Genomic DNA, 24,332 nt, shown 5'->3' with positions numbered 1-24,332 from the left:
AAGGCGCTGAGCCATGCAATATAAATGCACATTGAAGATCATGAGTTCTGGCATTGGCAGACCTGAGACCAACCCCAGGCTGGCCTTCCATGACCAAGGCAAATCACTTACTCTCTGAGCTTATTTCATTATCTGCACATTGATGACATTGGCTTGACAGGGGTGTTAATGAGAATTAAAAGGCACTCTGTATATAAAGAACTTGACACATTTGCTGGCATAGAGTAAATGCTCAGTTCTTATTGATTGCTAATTTTCAAGGACAGCTTTGGTGCTGGTAGGGAAAGAGATTAAACAAGTAGGATCAGGAAACTAGTTAGAAGCTGGCTAAAAGGGTAGATGGGAAACTAAATGTTGGTTTCCAACAGTATTCCTAGGGAGGTGGAGAATTTATATCCACATACATAAGGATACGCTCAGTGACTAACTTTATATATAGTTTAGGATCTTATAAACACTGCCAGAGACAATGCAAAGACATTCCATTTATAACATAAATTTTATAAGAAAAAAAGCAAATACAGAGAAAATTAGAATTAAAAATCTTATTTGAAAAAATTCTGGAGTATTTTATGTCTTATAATAAAATTGCTCCATGTAATATATGTTATTATTTTAAAGAACAACACTACAGATGGCAGAAAATAAGTTGTATTTTATATTAAAAGGTATATTACTAAATCTAAAATTATATGATATTTTTATAATGTTAAGAGTCATTACTATAAGATGACAAGTTGCCCAAAGCCAGTGACCCTGTTTTATTTCTAAGTATCCCCCAGGATCTAGGAAAAATGCCCAACATGAAGTACATACTCAATAAATATTTGTCAAGTCAATCTCAACTAAATTCTTGGGGAAATAGTCTCAATTCACTTTTAGGCTATTCTCCATAAAGATGAATGAATCAAATATTGGTCATCTTTTTAAACTGAAAAAATATGAAAGTAAATTTATACATATATTGATTCAAAGTTAACTTGCCTTAACCGCACTGATAGCCATGTCAATTGTCGAAACCTCATGGTCTTTGTGGGTGCCAAACACCTTGTCCATTGTAGAAACTGGGCTTTTGCAGGTATAGCAATATGTGTCAATCTGGGACTTTTTCAGTTCCGTTTGTGCATTCTGAGTCACTAACTCTGATGGCAATTGGTCTTCTTCTGTCCTCCTGCCCAATACCTTCTGGTCAGCAGACAAATTCTGTTCTGCCGCAGGGAGAAATTCACATTTCCTGATGTGCTCAAAGGATTCCTTCCCTTGGGACAACACATCTTCACATGCAGCTTCTGAGTACAGCTCATCTGGTAAAGTGTCCTGACTAACCACTTCATAATTTAGGGATTCAGCAAACTCGTACTCATCCTGCACAGGGCTGTTTCTGAGTTGCTCTTTGCTGGGTGTGGGTGGGACCAGTAATTCAGGTTCTTCTCGTGGTGTTTCTGGAATATAAACTGCACCAGATGCAAAACCTTCTTCTGTGAAGGACACTTGTATTGGGACATTCTGACTGAGCTCCGGGCTTGTGTTTCCCTCCTCATGACCTTGACTGCTCACTTCAGCTATACTACCCTGAACATGGCAGCCATCATGAAATGGAACTGCATAGCTCACCTTCTGGGCAACCATACCAACCTCCTCAATGATGGGAGCCTTCCCCTGTACTGCTGAGTCATTAGAGGTCTCCATGTGGCCTACAGCTTCTCCTTCCCTGTAAACAGCCCTCTGTTCACCCAGACTCTTTTCCCAAAGAACAGTTCCAGATTTCCTCCAAATTTCCCCTTCTTCACCTATCAGTTGGTATGAATCATTCTTATCAACTGGTTCTTCTTCTAGACTTTGGCCTTGGTCCTTCTGCGCTATGGATGTGTCATGGAGAATGTCATCTCTGAGTGTATACTTCTCAAAATACATCCCTGTCCCATCATCAGTGTCAGAAGTTCTGATTGGAAATGATGCCTCAGAATTCACACTGTCACCTTCAAAAGCTGTCTCCTCTTCTTTTTTTTCCTCCCCAGTCACCTCATCATACAGATCCTTATACAAAAATGCAAGTGCAGGCGGCTCTTGCAGGAGTTCTGGATTAACAGCTTTGACAGTGGTGGGAAAGATCTGGGTTCTGGATAAAACCCCTTCCTCCGTATCAAATAAAGGCACCCCAGGCAGCCTGGGGACCACATCTCTATCTATGCTCTTTGCAGCATTTCCGCCAACTAATTTTTGAGTAACCAAAGGCTTTTGCATCCCTAACTGAGATAACTTGCTATGGTCCTCCTCTGGGCCATCTGCTAACTTCACCAGGTCGTAGGCATGTTCTGGAGCACTTCCCTGTGAACTTTCTGTGGTTCCCTTTGTGAGTGCCTCTTTCAGAGTTAGCTTCCATGGAGCTTTTTGTTTTTCTGGGTCTGGGGAGATGTTATAATCAATCAAAGTATATTTCTCAAAGTAATCCTCTTCAATGGGAATTGTGGGCTGCAGGAAAGCTGGACTGCCAGTGTCAGGGCCCATAGACAGCTCCTCTTTTGTAGCATGAGCTCCCTCTCCTTCATGCTCCTTCAGTGACACAACTTTGCTGTCAGAATCTTCTAACTCACTCTGTAACATTTTATGGCTAACAATCGCCTCACTGTCCTCATGAGGGGCTGTAGTTCTAAATGGAACTTTGTTTTCTAAATACTCTAACTTATCTTGCATTTGTTCACTTTCTTCTTGATCCACTGAAGGAATAAAGGCAGGTGCGTGAATATTCAATATCTCACAGCCTTCAGAAATGATGCTGAAGGCACTCTTCTGATCTTGTGAAATGCCAGCTGGTTTACTGGTCACTGTGGATTCTACATCTCTTGCATAAGTGTCTTCAGGGTCTTTTGCCAAAGCTGCCTGATCAGCTGTGCTTATTGATGCACTAATTATAAATCGAGCATAGTTGCTCCCTGTTGAAGAAACAGATTCATTTACATGAGCATCTTCCCTTATCTCCAAGGGGTGCTCTGAATCCAGAACACATGACTTCAATGTCTCAGATGGGTGATCTTCAGAAGTCTGAATAGTATGGACTATAGGATGACTTGGGGTCAATTCTGACCATGGCACTTCTTGTTTCTTCTCTGTGTTAACTTCTGGGCAAACTCCCGGAACAAGACTGTGTGGTTTTAGAGATGATGGTGAATGTGGCAGCATTTCTAAGCTCTTTGTGTCATCAGAAGAATGACCTATGGTCCATTCAGTGTCTTCAGATGGCCTCACACTTTCTTTTGTGATGGCTACTAAACCACCTGTGGACAGCTGTGACACTGTGAGTGGCCCTCTTTCCTCTCTGGGACCTGCTGTATCTCTGCTTAACTTTTCTAAAGCCAGGTTTTCTTCCAGAGGGAAAGGGTGTTTATCTATTTCATCATCGTAAGGAAGATTCCCTACGCACGCAGTCTTGGTTTTCTCCACAAAACTTCTACTTTCTTCTAACAGATGTGGTTGGCTTTCTACCAACTTTGCTTCCTTAATTTCTGGGTGAGCCTCTGAAGGCACACTTTCTAGTTTTTCAGTAATTGATATTGTTTTAATTAATGAAAATGGTTGTGTTCCACCCAAAATATGAAGAGAAGACATGACTGGCTCTTCAGGCATAAATCTGGCCTCATTCAGAGAATAAGGCTGATTTTCCTGCTCTTTTTTTTCTTCCAAAAATACCTGGGCCTGCTTTTCTTTTTCTTCTTGTTTCTCCTCTTCAGAACAAACAATAACTTTGGCTCTTTCTTTATGGTCTTCATTTGGATATATGTGCTGTCTCCTAGCAGCAACCTCCAATTCTTCTAATTTAACAGGTGTATGCTCCTGTGCCAACTGTGATTTCACTAGTTCTTTTTGTCCTCTAAGTTCTAAGGGTAACACCACTTCTTGTTTATCTTCCAGGTTATTTTTTCCTGCTGAGGTACATGATCCAGTTTCCAAGTTATCTTTCTGCTCCATTGGACTGAAAAGCCTGAGTTTTGCTTCCTCTTCAGAAAGTTTCAAGGAAGCAGGTTTGGGCATTTTGTTCTTTAATCTGTCCTTGCCAAGATCGATTAAAGTACCTTTTGATTCTTCTTCTGGCAAAATTATTGGCTCTGGATTCTTTAATTCCTTCATAGTATTTTTATTTGTGAAGTTGGATGAATCTGATTTTAGCTGTTGTGATACAGTATCTACTACTTCAGATGAAAATGATTTTTCTTTTTGATCACCACTTGTTCCTTCTTTAAGAATAGAAATATTCCAGTTAGATGGAGGAGGTATTGCCGGCTTCTGGTATCTTTTACTCTCAGTAACGTAAGAAGGAACATTTTTGGTTTCTTCTATAGCCAACTTCCTATCCTGTTGAATTCCAAGACATTCCTCACTATCGGCAGAAGTAACTAAGTGTATGCTCATTTTCTCTGAAGAGTCTGGGATTTCATTCTTCCTATAATCTTTACTAGACACCTCTGATAATGAATGATCATCTGGTTTCTTGGTTGCATTAAAATCAGCAGGAATTTTGCCTTCAGGCTCTATCACCATCTCTCCTTTTCTTACAGAGAGACTTTGCTGAATATCTACATCTTCTTTTTCTACAACTTTGTCATCTGAGGGGCTTGATCCAAAAAATAAACTGGACATCCAGGATTTGAAAGAGGAAAGTCCTTTTTTCCCCTTTTCCTCAGAAAGCCTTTGCTCAGCTGCCTTGGGCTTTTTGTACAGTTGTTGTGTGACTTCAGGGGTTTCTGGGAGTTCATGCTCTTCTATGGCCTGGATTGAGGGCGTTGATTTTGTTTGGGGAGGTATCTTCACTTCAAGAGCTGATTTCCTTCCCTCTGCAGCCTCATCTATAATCTTTGACAGAATCACTTTCGATTCTTCTTGTGGCTTCTCCCCAAGTAATGGAGGAGTGCTCCTATGTGCTTCTTTCTCTCTGCACAGAGAAGGCTCCACAACGTCCACTGGGAAATGGTGTGCTTTGATAGAAGAGGGAGTGGTTTCCCACTCCATCAGTTCTGCTGATTGGCCAGACCCTGATTCCTGGGTGAGTGTTTCAGAAAGTGGTCTGACTTCTTCCCAGATCCCTTCTTTGGAAAGCGTAGAAAAATCCACATTTGCTCTTTCCAATAAAAAGATTTCACTGTCTGTGAGGGGATGGATATGCCCCTCTTGTGTATTTCTTTGCAAACTTCCAGTTGGAGCCAGAGTCTTTGGTTCTTGGACCACCTTTGTTTCGTCAAAAGAGTGAGTTTCAACTGATAAGGTTTCTATGTTACCCCCAGCAGTACTAGGACTAGAGGCGGGTTCTTGTAATGGCAAATGAGAGTCCTCCACAGCCTGGGGCAGAACTTGCTTCCCAGTTTCACACCTGAGGTTGTCCTCCTCCGAGGCCTGGAGCTGTCCCCTCAGCAGATCACTGGGGCTGGAGGATTCAGTTGTCATACATGACTGTGATTGTTCCCAAGGCAAATTCTCTTTCAGGAATGGCAATTGTTTAATATTTAGATTTGGCTTATCTTGAGAAGAGCTGCTCCCATCAGATAAATTAACAGCTTGATCTGAGTAAAGTATTTTTTCAGGCTTCTTTTGTTTCACACTGAGGTCAGAAAAGGCAATCTTTGATGGTTCTGTAGCAGATCCACAAAGTACCCTGTTTTCTTTATTTTCTTCTCCTCGGCTCCTAAACTCAGTGAAGCCCTTCTCCAAAGCAGAAGTCTGTGTATCAGTTATAAGAGATGCAACTGGTTCTGTGTCTACTGATCCACTCTGTCTGTCTGAACCACCCATGAGCTCTGAGCCAGCCTTCAATAACTCTGATAGTTGGCACAGCTTGTCCTTCTTCTCGGGCTCTGATGCAAGCTTTGCCGAAGCAAGACTTTGTTTCCCCAACAGGAAATCCCCATCAATTGCAAAGGAAGAATCCCATACTTGTTTGTTCTTACCATCCTCAAAGGCCAGTTGTGCTGGGACTACATCTTCTGACACTAACTTTTCAGACTCGAGAGAAGAACTTGTCATCACTTCATTTTTCTCTCCTGGAACTCTGCATTCAGTTGTAGATGATACCATATGTGATGGAAGAAGTTCAGTTTCTTCTTTCTCACCCCCACTCCCCAGGCTGAGTGAAAGCACAGGTTCAGGCCTTGATACTTCTAAAGAAGAAACCGAGTTCTTTTCCTGTGATGGAAGCAAATGTGCGGAGTCAAGGGCCACAGATAATGAAAGATCTTGTTTGTCTTTTCCCTTCACTCCCTCAGACACAGCTGAATACTGAGGAGAGGACATTTTGTTTGCTAGAAATCTAGGTTTCACTTCTCCAGTATCTACCTTTGACAAAACAGAGGGCTCTGAGATACTGCACACACATGGAGGTGAATCTATCTTGGTTTCCTCTTTCACTTCTGATGGAGCCGAACCTTTGGATGAAAAAGTATCAATTTGAGAAGCAGTGCTTGTAATTGCTACCTTTCCCTCTTTAAGAATGGAATACTCATCTATACTCTTGTGAAGTGCTGGCAAATCACTTCCTAACTTACACTTCCCTACTTCTGTTGAAACTAGGTGTTCTTCTACAGGGGCAGGAGATGAGTTTGTAGGGATGTCTTTTACTAGCATAGTTAAGTTTGAATCACACTGAATTACAGGTGCGGTTGTCAGTGAGCTGGGTTCCATTTCTTTCTTCATTTCTTCTGACAAAGCTGAACATGTTGGTACAGGTAGCCCATGTTCAACTTCCTTTTCTACTCTAGATGAGGCTGAATGAAACTCTTTTGTTATTTTGGACTCATGTTGCATTTTGGTTTTCACTCCAGATAAAACCTCAGGTCCAGATACAGAGTTTTCTTCCAGAAGTGAGTACATTTTGACTACTTCAGGCTTATTTTTTGATGACATCCTCTGTTCCAGCTCAGCAGGCACAGTTGGAGCTAAAATGAGCTTGACATCCTTCTCTGGCTCATCTACCAACTCAGGCAAAACTGAATATTTTATCCCAGACCCTGGAACATTTGGAGGCTGAGGCTCCAGCTTCTGATCCTGTGACACATGTGCTGTAGCTTCCTGATAACTGGGCGTTGTTTCTTTATTTCTGACTTTTGACAAAGTCATCTGTTCATCTGCAGCTTTCAGAGTGAGTGGTGCTTTGGGTTTCTGTTCTTTCTTAGCTACATGGACAGAATCAAGTGAATTTTGTGTAGGCAAAATAGGTTTAGTTTCTTCCTTTGCTATGGATGATAGTACATCTAAAGCACCACGGGTTGTAGCTGTTGATGAACTAGCCTTTGTTTCTTCCTGCTCTGACCTATTGGTTAAATATGGTGGAACCAAACCACCAGCCTCAGGCTCCAGAGGCTCTTGAGTTTTCTGCTGTTGTGCTGAAATGAGATATTCTGATACAGATGTTGAGAATGTTTGAACATCTGGCATACTTGCTGTGCTGTCTGTTTTGTCCTCTGAGGATAGAAGGCTTAAGTCTTCAAGTGTAGGCATGACAGGACAAAGCTCGGCTTTTTGCTTCACTGATGAACTGAAATACTCAGGGATAGAGGTAGCAGCTGTTGATCCAATCTCTTCCTCATCTGCTTCTGCAAAGTAAGAAAACCCTGATGCAGACTGTGCAGTTAAGAGGGACTCTAACTCACTTGCATTCCTTTCTGTTTCTGGAATTCTGTATGGTGGGACTGAAACTTGCGATGCTGAGTCTGGAGAAAAAAGTCCAGCATCTTCAGTGTCTTCATCTGACAAAACAGTGTGTTCAGAGGGTGTTGTTAAACACACTGGGGAACCACACTCAAGTTCTCTTTTTTCTCCTTCCTGAGTTGGGTAAGGCGAAAATGAGAATTCTGACACAAATGCAGAATCTGGGGAAAAGGGTCCAATGTCTTCTTGTTCTGATAAATTCATGGGTGATGAGGTGCCTTTGAGACATAGAGGGGATCCTTGGATAATTTCTTCTTCCTGGGAGTCTGATATTGCATATGGTGGTACTAAAAATTCAGAAGCAGATGAGGAAAGGGGTGAATATTGCTCCATTTCTAGGGTCTCTTCTTCTGATAGGACCACAGGTTCAGAGTGGGTACCTGGAAGTGGGGAGGCTTGGTATTCAGAAGTCATCTCAGGTGTGTGGGGTAGGAGATAGTGCTCCAGTGCAGGGGCAGTATCTGGGGAACATGGGCCAATATCTTCCTTCTCTGTTTCTGACAGAGTCTCTTGCTCAAAACTATCTTTTAAATTGAATTGGGGCACCCTATTACTTATCTTCTTCTTGGATTTCTGGGTTCCAGTTAGTGGAATTGCAGATTTGGAAGTTGATTTTGAATCCAGTGTTAGAGGCTTACTTGGAAGGTCCTCTTTTTCTGAGAGGACCACATGTTGCAGGGTAGCAGCAGGAGGCAGAGGGCTCTGGCTCTCAGGAATCTGGTCCTTCAGGGGTGGTGAGAGAGGGCGCTCGGTCACAGGGACCACAGCTGGATACTGTGAGCCTGTGTCTTTCTTTTCTTCTGATAAAATCATATGCTCAGAAACACCTTTTAATTTTAATGGGGGCTCATGGTCAACTGTTTTCTTCAGGGACTCTTGTGCTTCATGTAAGGGAACTGAATATTCTGAAACAGATGTGGAATCTGGTGTGTAACGTCCACTTTCTGAGTCCTCATCGCCCGAAAGGAGCAAGCGCTCTGGAGGGACTGCAGAAAACAGTGGCAAGAGGCCTTCAGAAGGTTTCTCAGGTCTGGATAGTGAGGTATAGTGCTCAGACACTGAGGCCGCAGCCAGGGAGCAAGGCTCAGACTCCTCATTCTCTCTCTCTGACAATATTGCATATTCAGATGGGACTTTTGAGCACGATGGAGAAACTGGCTCAACTTTTTGCTTCTCTGGTTCATCGTTCAAATCCTCAGGGACTGAGTACTCTGACATAAAAGCAGAGTCAGGAGAAACAGACTCGACTTTCTCCCTCTCATCTTCAGATAAAGTGACATGGTCAGGTGCTGCTGTTGTCAGTAATGGAGGCATAGGTTCCTCTTCACGCAGCACCTCAGGGGACAACCGTGATGGGAAGGACTGCTCAGAAACCAATGGACTGTCTGGATAATCGAGTTCTACTATCTCTTCTTCCAAATTAGAACCTTCAGGTTCAGGTGTAGCAGCCATCAGTGGGGAAGTTTCCAGCTCTTCTTGTTCTGCTTCTTGAAAGAGGAGGGGCTCAGGAAGAGAAATGGGTGGCTTGGGCCCGGTTTCCTCTTTCTCTCCTTGGACAACAGGATGTGTGGGAGTCATGTGTCCAGAGACTGGCTCCATCCTTTCTAATGAAATCAGCTCTAGCTCTTCTTTGCCTGGCTCAAGGCCTTCCTGGGTAGTTGGGGACAGACCCAGTGAGCCTGTCCCCAATGAATCCTTCTCTGCCTCTAGTGACATGGTTTGGTCAGCAGAATGCATGACTTCCTTCATGACCTCATCAATCAAGGCTGAGGAGACCGACAAATCCAACTCTGAAGGAACAGCTTCCTCAGCCTCGGCCCCAGATTCTTTCTTTGCTGTCTCCAGAAACCCAGTTGCTGGTACCTTGAGCGGAAGAGAGGAAGGCTCCATTGCATGGGCTTCTGCCTCATCACCTGGCAGTTGTGGCAATGCCTGTGGGGGTCTGAGCAGCACCCCTTGCTCTGTCGTGTCATTACTCAAGTAGCAGGGGGCTGTGGGCCCAGCTGCAGCTGTGGCCTTTAGAGAAGACACAACATCAACTTTCTTTTGATCTTCATGACCAAATAATGAGGCCAGAGACTGTGGTCCTTTGGAGAGTGCACCTTGCCAGGCGGGACCTTGCTCTCCTACTTTATCATACTCTGGGCTTTGGGTAACTAATTTACTTGTTTTGGAAACTGTGTTGGAACCATGATTGTCCAAATCTGGTTCTAAACTAATGGAGGCATCTTTCCCTTTCCTGTAATGTATTTCTTTAATGACATAGCCCTTTGGCAGTGTTCCATAAAATTGTAGAGGAATTAATTCTTCTTTAACTGAATTAAACATCTTAATTTTATACTGCACAGTTCCTATGTAGACTGGCCTTAACACTAATGGTTTGTGTTCTTTATATATTGCCCCAGTAATAGGAGGTGTATTTGAGGTGGTTTTCTTTTTTGTTGTTTTAGCACGGAGGCCGGGTGATGACTTTTCTTTCTCCATGTCCAGTGCCTGGCTTTCTGCATTTAAAGGATTGTCTTTTTTGTTTGCTGGAACATCTTGTAACTCAAAAGAATTTCGTTTTTTACTGCCTTTCCGACGCAATGATGGTGAGCCACGCTTTGACTTATGAGTTCTTTTTTCAACCTTTTTAACTTCATCCACAATAAAGGAAACACTTCCTGGAGGAGAATTCACATTTGATCCTTCTAGACTACACGTGCCAGAAGTCTGACTGTCTTCTGAGACCCATGGAGTAGATCTACTACTTGAACTAGTCTCCCAGGATATCCCGCTATCTTCCTGTTGAACTGTCACCATAGAAAAGTCAGGGTCAGACATGATGCACTGCTGCCTGGTCTTGCCCTCTTCATCCTGGTCTGATAACCTATAAAACAGAACACTACTCATAAGTATATATTATGAAATAATATGCATTTTAATTATTATAATAAGTAAATACATTATAGCAGATATAAGATTAATGGGAAATTAAAACATAGAGATCAATGTTTCCACCTATACTAAAAATAGGAATATGCATGAAATAAAGTTAAAATATTAAAGTCAAAATACCAAATTTAGTAACACCTCAGAGTTCAGGATGACTTAACATCCTTCAAACTCAAAAATTAAGCTGAGGCTCCATGAAGCACCTCTCCTAGGGTAGTCTCCTGATTCAAGTGAACCTCACTCAGGATCGTAGTCCTCCTTTATCTCCTGCGCCTGTGCCTTCTGTCACCTGTTCATACCCAGTAGCTTTGCAACTCACTAACCTTAGGTTGTTGCCATCTGCTTTTTAACTGCTCAGCTAGGGTTACACTGTTACCCACTACCCTCTCACTATCCTTCCAGACTAGCTTTACTCAACATTTTTACCATTTTTTTCCTTTCCCAAAAGTCTCAGTACCTCTTGATATCTATGTCAGAAAAAGCTCCAAATCCTTAATTCTCTGAACCCAGACATTATTTACAAGTACATACCCACCCCCAGAAGGGCTAATTTCTGTTTTAACTGCAATCATGTGCCAAAAAATGACATTTTGTCCAATGATGGGTCACATAAATAACATTGGCCCTAGAAGATTACAATGGAGGTGAAAAATTCCTGTCATCTAGTGACATCATTGTATCATATGCAATGCATTACTCATGTGCTGTGGAACTGCTGGTAGAAACCATCAGGTGTATAGAAGTATAGCACATCAAGCATGCATTGTACATCTGTCAGCCCACTCAGGGGGTACCCAAAGGAGATTTTCCAGGGTGAGTTCCCAAGGTTAAAGAATACAGATGTACAACACATCTGTAACAACAGCAGGCAGCATGGAGCACAGGAGAGCAAAAGAACATGGCAGCCAGAGCAAGAGCCGCCCATGTCTTTATTGTATAATTCTTATACAGATTGTCATCTCATATTTACAATCTTACATAGTGATGTAACCAGTACATGCATATTTACCTATGCTGTCATTGTTACATAACTGTATACCACTGTGCACCTGCACTAGACAAGTGGGGTCATGTCCCCAGGTATTCTTTAGTGTCCCTAAGCTTTGAAGCTCTCTGAGTGGTTTCCCACAACATCACACTTGACAAAGAGTACAAACCAGTAACATGGTTTGTGTATTTGCTTGTTATGCATGAACTGGTTTATATACTATTCTCTGTATTGTTACTTTGGAATATACTCCTTCTACTTAAAAAATTTTACTGTAAAAATATGTACCAAGGCATGCCAGCAGCAGCCTCATGTATCTAATGTTCAATGTCCTTTGATTGTGTCAGGAGGGGATATAGAATAAATGACATCTACTACTCAAGTTTGTATGAAGTATATGTCATCATATTCACACAACAATAAAATCACCAAACAGTGAAATTCTCAGAATGTATTCCCAATATCAGGTGACACTCAATCATATACAATTCACTGTCCAGTAAATATATCATGATTTCTTTGAGTCAGGATAACAAAAAACAAGTCACCAAATAAATGAGAGATGACCAAAAAAATGCAGGCTACAATGCATAACTTTCCTCATCTGTAAACCAGGGTAAATAATAGAACCTACCTTGTGAGATGCTGTGAAAACATGGAACACTAAGTGATGATCTTAGGCATGTAGCTGGTGCTCAATTAACACTATCTGTAGTCACCCCTCTTTTCAGTTCCTGGCCCAGAGGGCAAAGCAGCCTGAATGCACTGGCATTCACAGAGATCTGGAGATGCGGCTTCCTGGACAGCTCTCCAGTCTCCTGTGGCACAGCAGGCAGTGGCTGCCCTTTCAGTTGCCATCAGGGCAGCTGTCTCCTGTCTTTCAGTCTGCAATACTTTCCTCGTCTGTAATTTCCTCGCCCTCTTTCTCATGGGCAGCTTTGCTGTTTCTCTGTTTAGAATACTCACCCTCCACCATCCCCCACCTCTACACTCCAAGATTTCTTTTTAAAATGACCGCTGTTACCCTTCTTAACCAATGAGGTGGATGTGTTTGCCGGTGCTACATAAACATTAAATCAGAGATAAAAACTCCAAAGACTATTCCATCCTGGAAATGTGCCTACACTTTGAACAAAACCCAGAGTGACTAGTTTATACCTTTCTACACCAACAGAAACAGAAGTCTGTTAAAATCACCGAGCATAAGTATTAAATTAAGATTTTTTTCAAAAAGACACATAATTAGAATTATGTCCCTTATTAGATCTTTATGATCATTGTACATTGCTTATATCATTGGTTCTCAACTTGGACACTCTTGAAACCCCCATGGGGTAATTTCTAACACTGGAACCATTCCACATCCTTTTGCACAGTGACTCTGACTTAAAATGCAAGCACATAGTCTGGAAATTCCATGTCTTTATGTTTTAAAAGCTTCCAGATGACTTCAATTTGCATCCAGAGTTTAAATCCTAGATTTAAAATTTAGATAGCACAGAAGTTTCTCTCTTACTCTGACATTTCCCAGCGTGCTGGCTTTGGCTGAAATGAGGACCACAAGTCCTTTTGGGTAAATACTACTCCCTCTTGCAGAACTTCAGTCTGCAGCAGTCTCACAAGAGGGGGGTCTGGCTGTGCTGAGTCCTTGAACCCCTTACCTGTCCATGCAACAATGAGGAGCGGGGGCCGCTGGCCTGCATAGCCAGTAGCTTTATCCACCCAAAATGGAGTGCTTACAGACAACAGCAACATACTGCACTGGTCTGAATGCTAAGAGTTTGGGAGCAGGGAAAGAACTGAGTTCCCATTTTCTGGCAATTTCATGCTTTTCATTTGTTTTGGTATTGAGCTACTGAATTTAATTAGTAATTAATCGAGTCCCAGACTAAATATTACTTAGAATTGTTTTTTTCAGGCTCTTTTATGTACCAAATTAAAGTTGTTGCTCAGAATTTTCATTTGTGTCACTTAATATTAATAGGGTGAAATTGAAAATTAAGGTTATGACACACATCTGGAAAGTCAGGATTTGGAATGACTGTGACTACAGCAGAATTAAAAAAGCAATTATAAATTCAATTGAGAGTTCATTATGGATTTCAAATTTGGTGTGGCTAAGCAGAGACATTTTCATTACTAGCATTGCTAGCATAAGCTCAGGAGTGCTGAGCAAAGCACCTAAATGGTGGTCTCAGTAACAGAGCCCTACTGAAGTAGAGTTAACCAACCATGTGCTTATTTGTTAACTTATTATTGTTGCATTTAGTAAACTTTTATTAACTTTAGATAGTAAAAATGTGACTATAATGACACAGAACCTTCTTTAAGGAAATTCAAATCTAGTGAAAAGACAGAACTAAACACTGCAGTACATGTGTCAAGAATTACTGCAGATGGTCAATCAGATAAGGCCTAGGGAAAGAAAGACTCCACAGAGGACAGAGCCTGCAGCTGGTTGGCTTATTTGCCAAATGCAAGAGGAGAGAAGACAGCATGAGGGTGGAGAGATCAACAGAAAAGGTCCTAGGATATGCAAAACACATATGTAAATGAACACTGGCTCAGTGCAAGACAAAGTTGACTAATAGTTCCAGGAGAACATGGCAGATAGTTAACAGCAGCTACAGAGACTCTCTGATACAGCCAGCTTAGATTCCAGGAATGGTGCAGTGTGGGGAGTCCTAAGGAGGGGGAGATATATCCTGCCAACCCAGGAATGAACCAAGCTGAGAGAAACCAACTAGAAATGCAATCCCGGTGCTATGACTGGAACAGCTAAAGTCTCAGTGCTGAAGCTGGAAACTGCGCCTCTGGAAACTGCAGCTTGAATTTCCTGTTGCCACTGATGCATCTGAATCAGCACAGCAGGGATAGAGACACAAAAGCTCTGAGAGTGAGAATCAGCAAACCAAATTGAGAGCAGAGCTGGCTGGGAGCTGTGCATCGACCTGCAGAGAGTGAGAGGAATGGGGACCCTTCCATAGACTAGGAGGCTCCAACAGAGGACATTCTGGGACCGGGCAGACTAGCTGGAACAGGACACTGCAGTGACTTCAGGCACATATTCCCCTCTCAAGCGGGATTGGTAGGGAGTGCTTTACCTGGGTGACACCATGGACTAAGACTCAGTAGGCTAGACCAAACCAGGTCCCTGCACCTGGCAGTGCACCCTAATGCAGTGAAGCCTTCAGCAGATTGACTGACCTGGAGGGGTGAGCCCAGCAAAGGCTGCCCAGGTCTGTGTCTCCCTAGTACACTGCAGTGGGCAGGAATACCTAGCAGGCACAATTCAAACAAACTGTAACCGACAAAGAAAGAAACTGAGCCTCCTATATATGCTTGTATGGAAGGAACAAAAACTATGGGAAGAGGGAGCAACAAGTAAGGGTCCTCAGTCCCCAATCCTGAGAACACTGATCCAGGAAGGGTAAATGCAGAAAAGAATGAGGACAGAAAACATGTAATATCAGGCATGGCACCAATAGACATAAAGCGATATCTCCAGGACTTCATAGACGAGTTCAAAAGTGAAGTACTTAACCAAGTAAAGCAAGATATAAGTAGAATAGCTAAAGAAATGCTAAGCACCTCCCCCCAAAAAAACAGATAGTGGAATGGAAGAACAGGAAAAAAAGGGGAGACATGTTTGATGGAGAAAGTAGAGAATATGTACAATACATGAAGCAGGTTCAAAGAGATTACCAGGAAACTAAAAACTCTATTGAAAGCTGGCATTACAGCTTGAAAAAAACTAATGATAGATTATCTAAAATGGAGGACAGATTTGTAAGGTGGGAGCATGAAAGGAAAAACTTCTTAAAAATAACAAGGAAATAAGCAGTAACAATACAAAGGCTAGAAGATGATAAGAGGATCTATAACTTAAGAATTAAGAATGTAAAGGAAGAAACAGGGATACAAACAAATGAACTGCAAAGGCTATTCACAGAAATAATCAAGAACTTCCCTAATATGGGAAAAGGTAAAGATACTCAGATGTATGAGGCATACAGGACCCCAGCCACCTGTAACCCAAACAGAACTACACCCAGGCATAGAATAATCAAAATTCCAGAAATCCAGTATAAGAACAACATATGAAAAGCTGTCAGAATCAAGAAATAGATCACTTACATGGGAACACTCATCAGAATTACAGCAGACTTCTTGGCACAAACCATCAAATATGAAGAGTGTGGGGGGAAACAATTCAAGCTTTGAAAGATAATAACCTCCAGCCAAGATTGATATATCCTGTACAACTGTCCCTAGAAATTAATGGAGAGGGGCTGGGGATTTAGCTCAGCGGCATAAGTGCCTGCCTTGAAAGCAGGCAGTCGTGAGTTCAATCCCTGGTACCGATAAAAAAGGAAAAAGACCAAAAAAAAAAAAAAAAAAAAAAGAAGTTAATGGAGAAACAAGGTGCTTCCAGGATAAAGAGGAACTAGGGAAATTTGCAACCACCAATTCAACTTTATAGAGAATACTGCAGGGTATTCTAAAAAAGAAAAATACCAAGATTCCAGAAACAGTGGCAGAGAGGCCACAATGAATGGAGCAGAAAGTGAAATGAAGAAGACAAACTGACAACTAATGACAGAAAAAGAACTCAACAGAAATGAGGCAGAGAAGGTTGGATGGTAGGAAAAGCTATTTTGGAGAAAACAAGACATCATAATAGCTAGTGCTGATTTAATATCATCTTGTTTTGAAGTCCCATCAAGCTTTTGTTCTTCTGTCTCCATCAGTCTTAACATGTTGTACCTATCTTATTGGATTTTATTATATGCGATAATATAAACAAAAACTTTTATAGACAAGGAGATTATACAGAAACCATCGTTCATTTTCTGTTAGTTGATTCTAAGTACCCTGTAATACTGTCATTCTCTTGAATGGTTTTACATTGTCTTGATATGTTTGATGCTACAGTATACGAAGTTATACTCAAAGATCTCAAGGAAAGAGACACTAATGGTAACTACTGTTATGTGGGGATATATGGTGGTGAAACACTATTTTGCTTAAATGGTTATGTTCTGACTTGTGCTGCTTTGTTGTTATGTGCTCTTTTATCCCAATCTCCTTTTTTATTATTTATTTTTATATTTTTAATTAAGGGAAAATAAATAAAAATAGCAGGATATATTATAGTAACCCACTTTGATTTCCTATTAACTTGATTTGAAACCCTGTATAGCCTTCACCATCTTGCTTTGACTGATTTTTCTCTATTCTGCTTTGCTTGATAGTACCAAGTTTGAGAATATAGGCAACAACTGTGAAGACAATAAGATTCACTATGATGCCCATTCTGGTTTGACTATTATCTTCTTTTGAAGTCCTGTAATGTCTCCAATATTTTGGTTTTATTGGTTTTGTTCTTTACTGTGTTGTTCAATTTTATTATATCTGATGATATAGGCAATTATTTTAAGATAGCAAGAGGCATTATGGTAACCACTGTTGATCACTTTGTATTCTGTTTTTACATTATGTACTATGTCCATCCTTTTGATTTGACTGACCCTATTTTATTATGTCACATTTGGTTTTATTCTCTTCAAAAAAAAGTAATAAGAATTGTGGGAGTAGTAAAACCCAAAATGTGCAATTGTCATTGTAAAAAAGAGAGGAAAAGAAAGTGCTCTAAAGATAAAACTGCATGTATATTTAAGCGTATAAGATAGATAACCATATTACTTAGTTTTTGTTGGATCATTGAACAGAGCTGTTTGCAATCTCACTGTTTGAATGTCTACTTTATATGCTTTAATTTTGTAACCTGAACAACTATTTCTAAGGTGACAATATGTAATCTATTAACTAGTGATTCCCTACTGTTTATTTATTTATTTATTTATTTATTTGGAAATTCTGTATAACTTGTATACAAGTTCTGTATAACCCCTTTTCTGTTTTTTTTTTCTTTTTCTCCTTAAATAAAATTAAAAGGGGAAAAAAAAGTTGACTGATAGACCAGCATCAAAGAACAAGTACATTAACAGGTATATCATTCTAAAGAAATAACATTGTATACTGTATTAATGTGGGAGAAACTGTCCCTGTGGAGCTCAGAATGTTGCTAGGACTGTTTCTCACTGGGCAACGTCGTGTTTTTATCTGTGCACACATCAGCCTTTCGTCACAGAAAGGTGGTGGGTATGAAGATTGTGTCTTCCATTTGTTTATGATGCATCCTCATAAAACAGCCTTCTGGTGATTACTTGGCTTTCTGTGCAGATTTATTCAAGGAGGTGAGTGGGGAAAACTAATGAGTCCCATCCCCTTTTGCAAAATTGGACCAGAAGTTTCAACAGGTCTGAGATGGACCAAGGACAGGACCAGACAAGCACACCAAAGACTTCTAAGGGCAGCCTGTATCTGAGCAAGGAATTTTCCCTAGAGTTAAATTTTTCATTTTATCCTTTGTTTTCTATTTGGACAACCTAGTCAGTGTTCCTTTTTCTCTTGTTTATTTTGAATTTTTTAAATTATTCCCTCTTTTAGCTTAGAGTTATGTTCTATTTTATATTCATTTAGCAATTACCTTAGAAATTGCAGTAGGCATCCTTGACCCATTAATATCTGACTTAAATTGGTATTCTTTAGCACTACCATGGATCACTTTAATTTCAATGTATGTATCAAGGTAACTATATACTTTAAGTCTACAAGACACAATTTGTTTCACAAGGCATAATTAATTTTACTATTTTAAAACACTGATATTTACTTAACTTTATCTAGACACCACAACTTTTTATTGTGCTTTATTCTTTCTTGCATCTCTGAGATTCCATTTGGCATTCTTTTACTTCTCCCTGAAGAATTCCCTTTAGTATTTCCTCTGGTGTGGATTATCTTACTGCTTTTCCCACTAAAAATTCTTTTACATCTTAATTCTGGAAGAATATTTTCTCAGGATATAAAAGTCTAGGTTGTTAAGTATTTTCTTCCAGCATTTTAAACATACCATTCTGTCTTCCATTTTTTCTAATGATAAATTAGCTGTTAATGTAACTATTGCTTTTTTGAAAGAATCTGAACTTTCCACCCTATTAATCCCAACTATTCTAGGGATTTGGCTGTTGTCTTTAGTTGTCAGAAGCTGCTGTCTTGCTTAGATGTCTTATACTGCTTGGAGTTTGTGTGGTTTCTGGAATCTGCAGATTAATGTCTTTCATCATTTTGAATCATTCTCAGTCGTACTGTCTGTTTAAATATTGCTTCTGGCCCACCTTGCTTCACTTTTCTTCTAAGATTCTAATTCTTCATAAATAAAAATGTATTGCTACATCCATTCTGTGCTTCATTTAGCTATTTATTCCAATCTATCATCTAGTATACTGATTGTTTTCAACTATGTCCAAACTGTTTATTAAATTAATCAAATGTGGTTTTGTTTTCAAGGATTTCCATTCTTTTAATTATCTGACAGTTATGTCTTTCTTTTATTTTGATGTCCCTATCCTTATAAAAAATTTAGCATCATTCTTAAACATCATTCTTCTACAGCACACCTTCACTTCCCATCATAGTCTAGCTAAATTAGCAATACTCTGTGAGATGAGCGCTTAGAAAGCTAGCTATCCTCTGTTACTGTATGTCTAGTTCTGCCCAAAAAACTGATTTATATTTGTACTGTGTGTCCAGCCTTGTTGCATAGTAAAGAGGGAACACAATAATATCTTAGTGGTTTTTTTATGTTAAATTTGTTGGGAACTTGACTGTGAGAGGGTTAAGTTACTGATCACAATGCTCTGAAGACAAGATCAGATCAAAGCCCAGAGGACATGGGCTCTCACTCCCTATTCCAAACTGTAACTGTCAACCTAAGAAATCAAACAACTGCCAATTGCCCCAATTAGCAAGATTTACTGCTTAGATTTCTGATGCCTCAGTTCACAAGGCCTTTACCTCAGCTTTTCCGTTCACTTTCCCTTATGCTCCTCAAACTTGTTTGAAATCCAGTGTATGCAGGTGACTGAAAGAAGTATTTGTGTAGCTCCAAGAGTTCTGATCTTCCTACACTCCCCACAAACCATATCGGCATTTTGTCTTTAATTCTTTTTCATAAGTTTGTCCCTAAGATTTGGAGCCTGATTAGCTCCTGATAAAACTGACAATCTATTTCCTTCACTGCTTTTTGTGAATCTAAACCAGTTGTCAAAGAGTGAATTTTACTAAATGAGCTAAAAAGTATAATTTCTGGCATTCCAAAATGAAGAAGGAGGCCCTGGAACATGACAATTATGTCAAAGTTTTCATGTTTTTAGTACAGGCCCCCGCTGTTCTCCATAGAAATAACTTCTTTCTCTTTCTCTTCATTTCACCTTAGCTCAAATAGAGACCAGCAACTAATGAAGAAAATCGACTTATCAGAAATCATGAATGAAAAGAGCCTTGTGGTTTTACATTTTTCACTTTATAAGAGAGGAAACAAAAAAGGGAATATACATGTCCACATGTCACTCTACACTGAGTTATAACTCCAAACTTATTCAGTAGGGATTGTGTAGGCTCTCCCTCAGAATTTTTCCAAAATATTCAATTTCATTTTCAAAGAAGCAACAGCTCCTTCACTGTCGTACCCACATTTCATAAGCTTAACTAATATTTAATTAAATCATGTTATCACATTAACAAATGCAGCTACAAAAAACCACAACCAACCCTTTATAAAAATACAACTAAAATAATGGACATTGTTAGAGAATAACTGGCTAACCAAGTGGTCACCTTGCCTTTTTCATTACTCTATTTTTTAAATTTTTATTTAAAGAAAGACAAAACAAAACATAAAATGGGTAGAAATAATACATACTTTCAAAGAAAAAATAAACAGTAAGAACTCACTAGTTGATGTTTACATATTGTTCTCTTACAAATAGTTGCTCAAGATACAAAAGTGGAGCATATAAAGTGGGAATTCAAATAACGAGACTGCAAACAGTTCTGTTCAACTATCCAACAAAAACTTAGTAATATGGTTATCAATCCTATACACTTAAACATACATGCAGTTATCCATATCTTCATTTATGTTGAGATTAAACAAACCAAAGCAGGCTAATATCACTCTGAAAGGTATTGCTGGATTTCACATCATGACACTTCAGGATCAGCACTGGGTACTGTAGCATCTTTTTTTCTTCAAAGTATTTGTTGACTTCATCATGTGTCATAAGATCAGTTCTCATAAACTGTTTATAGGTTCTACGCATGCATGAGTCTTACCATGTATTTCTATTCTTTCTATATTAGAGGGAGAAACAAAACAAAGCAGGACAAAACAAAACATATTCCTATAAACACATGAAATGAAAAAGACATATAAAACCACTGTACAAGAAGTTTTACCATGGTTACTGTGTTGTCTCTTGTTATCTTTAGTAGAATTGGCTATATTATCAGACATAGTATAATTGAATATATCAGTACATAACAGTATTAATAAAAGCATAATTTGTAGATAGTGTGAAACTACAAAAACAGGTAGTAATCAAACCAGAATGGGTATTGTAGTGAATCTTGTCATCTTGGGCATAGTTGCCTATACTCTCAGACTTGATACTATCAATCCTAAGTTTTGAATAAAATCTGTCCATACCAAACAGCAATGGAATAAACCAGATTTAACTAAGATCAGTCATGATAAAACAGTATAAGTTATACAGGGCTCCAAATTAAGTTAATAGGAAATTAAAGATGATTGCTGTGCTATATCCTGATATTTTTGGGATAGCTATCTGTGCTCTCAGATCTACTGCAAGTAGACAAACTGGGACAGAATAAATTCTATCTAAGTAGAGTGGTGCAAGTAATATGGGTTTTAATTCCTGATACACTATTAACAATATCTTCTGCCATGTTTTTTAAGACTATCCTTCCCTTTCACTCCCCCAGGGTGCACTGTGCATTTTTGGGTCTCATCAACACCCTTGGTTTTAAATTGAAGGGGAGGCAGCCTGCTATTTACATAAGTGGTTCTGAACCTTCTCCAGCCTGGACTTGATCTCTGATTGTATTCCTTACCTATTAAAGCCTGTCTTTCCAACTTATCCACAAATACTGGTCTAATTGCCCCTATTAGTCTCTGGTTCCCTGTCACATAGAGCATTGTTTTCTCATATTTGATTTTTGGTCCATATATCTTTTTTCAGGTTAATTATATTTCCTATAAAGAGCATCTCAGTGGACCCTACCTCCTGATCTTCTCTGCCTGTGATTCTCTTTTTTTATTTAGTATCAAGGCCATCTGTATTAGAGATTATAGCCAAACTTCTCTGCCTCATTTCTGTTGTGCTCTTTTTGTGCCATCAGTTTTCTGTTTGTCTTCTTCAATTTGCTTTTTGTTCCATTTATTGAGGCCTCTCTGCCACTGTTCCTGGAATCCTGGTACTTTTCTCTCTCTCTAGAATGTCTTGCAGCATTCTCTGTAGAGCTGGATTGGTGGTTGCGAATTCCCCCAGTTCCTCTTTGTCTTGAAGCATCTTGTTTCTCTATTAATTTCTAGAGACAGTTTTTCAGGGTACATCAATTTGGGTTTGTGGTTATTTTCTTTCAGGGCTTGGAATACTTCACTCAAGCTCTTCTTGATTTGATAGTTTGTGTCGAGAAGTCTGCCATTATTCTGATGGGTTTTCCTTTTAAGTAATATGTTTCTTGTCTCTGACAGCTTTTAATATACTGTTCCTATACTGAATTTCTGGGATCTTGATTATTATATGCCTGGGTGTAGCTCTGTTTTGGTTGTAGGTGGCTGGAGTTCTGTATGCCTCATATATCTGAATGTCATTTCCTATGCTTGGGAAGTTTTCCTTAATTATTTCTGCAAATAGCCTTTGTAGTTCCTTTGTTTGTACCCCTACTTATTCATTCATATTCTTTATTCTTAAGTTATAGATCCTTTTGTCATCTTCTAGCCTTTGCATTGTTACTGTCTGTTTCCTTGTTATTTTTAAGAAATTTTTCCTTTCCTGATCCCACATTGCAAACCTGTCCTCTGGTTTGGATAATATATCCTTAGTTTCTTTCAAGCAGTTTTTCCAGCTTTCAGTGGAGTTTTTAATTTTCTGGTAATCTCTTTGAACCCGCTTCATGTATTCTATGTTTTTTTATTTTTATTTTAAAGCGATTAAGACAAAAGAGGACATAACAAAGCAGATCAGATCAGAACAATGCAAGCAACACAGCATTTTACCACAAGACAACCCATAATTAACAATAACTACCATAATGTCTCTTTCTTTGAAATAGTTGAGCATAACTTCATATACGATAGTATCAAACATAACAAAACAGTTCCATTCAAGAGAATAAAAGCATTACAGGGCATTCAGAACCAAATAACAGAGAACAAACAATGGCTACCATATTATCTCATTTTCCATAGAAAATATGTTATACTATCACACATAATAAAATCTATTAAGATATAATATGATAGAACCAATGGAAACAGAAGAAAAGCATAGTAGGACTTTAGAGGAAGATATTAAATCAGCACTGGCTATTATAATGTCTTATTTTCTTCAAAATAGCTGTTCATTCTATGTTTTCTTTATATTTCTTATCAAATGATTCTCTCCTTTTTTTGTGTTCCCCCATTCTTCCATCTGTGTCTTCTTGAGAGGTGCTTAGCATTTCTTTTGTTAATCTATTTATATCTTACTTTACTTGGTTAAATATTTCACTTTTGAACTCATCTATGAGGCCCCAAATATATCTCTTTATGTCCACTCGTGCTGTGCCTGATATTGCATGTTTGCTGTCCTCAATCTCCTTTGTATTTAACTTTTCCTGGATCAATGTTCTCAGGTTTGGGGGCTGGGGACTTTTTCTTGTTGCTTCCTCTTATTTTTTGTTTCTTCCAAATATGTTATAGAGGAGGCTCCAGTCTCTTTCTTTGTTAGTTATGATTCTTCTGAAGTGCACTGGCAAGGTGATCCTGCCCTTCCAGTGTGCTATTGTGGTGTAAACAGGAGTAGTGTATGCTGGCCCCTCCCCTCCATCTCAGTCAACCTGCTAAGGCCTTCACTGTGTTTGTGTGTGCTGTGCATAGGGAATTGGTTTGGGACAACTTATTGGGTCTCAGGCAGGGGTGTGACCCAGGCTAAGCACACCCCACCAATCCCGTCTGGGAAGGGAACAACTGACTGAAGTCACTAGTGTTCCTTGTTCTTGCCAGTCCTGCCCAGTTCCAAGATGTCATCCCATTAGAATGACACCCTTTTCTGTGGAACAGTTTTATTCCCAGCACTCACCGCAGATCTATGCAAGTTCCCCGCAAACTCAGCTCTCCATTGGGCCCATTGACCCCCAACCTTGGTGCAACTGCAGTTCCAGTGAGTCAAAAAGACAGGAATTTGGGCAGCTGGATAAGTCATGGCCACGCGAGTACAGGCACTGCAGCAGGAGCACCGAACCTTTAGCTGTTCCAATAGTAGCACTGGGACTGCATATTTGATTGGTTCTTCTCACCTTAGTTTCTTCCTGGGTCAGAAGATCCATCTCCCTCTGTCTGGAACTCCCCACACTGTGTTATTTTGGCATCTAAGTTGACTATCTCAGGGAGCCTCTATAATCTGCTCTTATCTATCCACCATCTTTACTGGAACCCCCTCATTAGTCTATTTTATAAAGAAGACAGGCAGCTTTGATTAGTTTAGCCAATTAAGTTCAGTGAAAAACTATTTAAAACTGCTTCTAA

The 24,332-nt window shown here is 39.7% G+C and overlaps 1 protein-coding gene across 3 annotated transcripts in view; it reads right to left on the bottom strand.

The window, feature by feature from the left end:
* Cmya5 (cardiomyopathy associated 5) overlaps window positions 1–24,332 on the bottom strand; it is a 104,732-nt gene that overhangs the window by 37,088 nt on the left and 43,312 nt on the right. For all 3 annotated transcript variants that reach the window (XR_010050589.1, XM_013146624.3, XM_063258417.1), the window contains exon 2: window positions 985–10,561. Coding sequence is in view for 2 of the 3 variants with exons in the window: in XM_013146624.3 (XP_013002078.2) it covers window positions 985–10,561 (9,577 nt within the window). In the remaining variant the exon portion in view is untranslated. The remainder of the gene's footprint in view (window positions 1–984; window positions 10,562–24,332) is intronic.

The sequence above is a fragment of the Cavia porcellus genome, unplaced genomic scaffold, assembly GCF_034190915.1.
Source record: "Cavia porcellus strain 051 isolate PalLab524CR breed Dunkin Hartley unplaced genomic scaffold, mCavPor4.1 scaffold_11, whole genome shotgun sequence".
Classification (NCBI taxonomy): Eukaryota; Metazoa; Chordata; class Mammalia; order Rodentia; family Caviidae; genus Cavia; species Cavia porcellus.
Note: the sequence above shows the minus strand (reverse complement) of the source record. Positions and strands in the feature narration are given on the sequence as shown.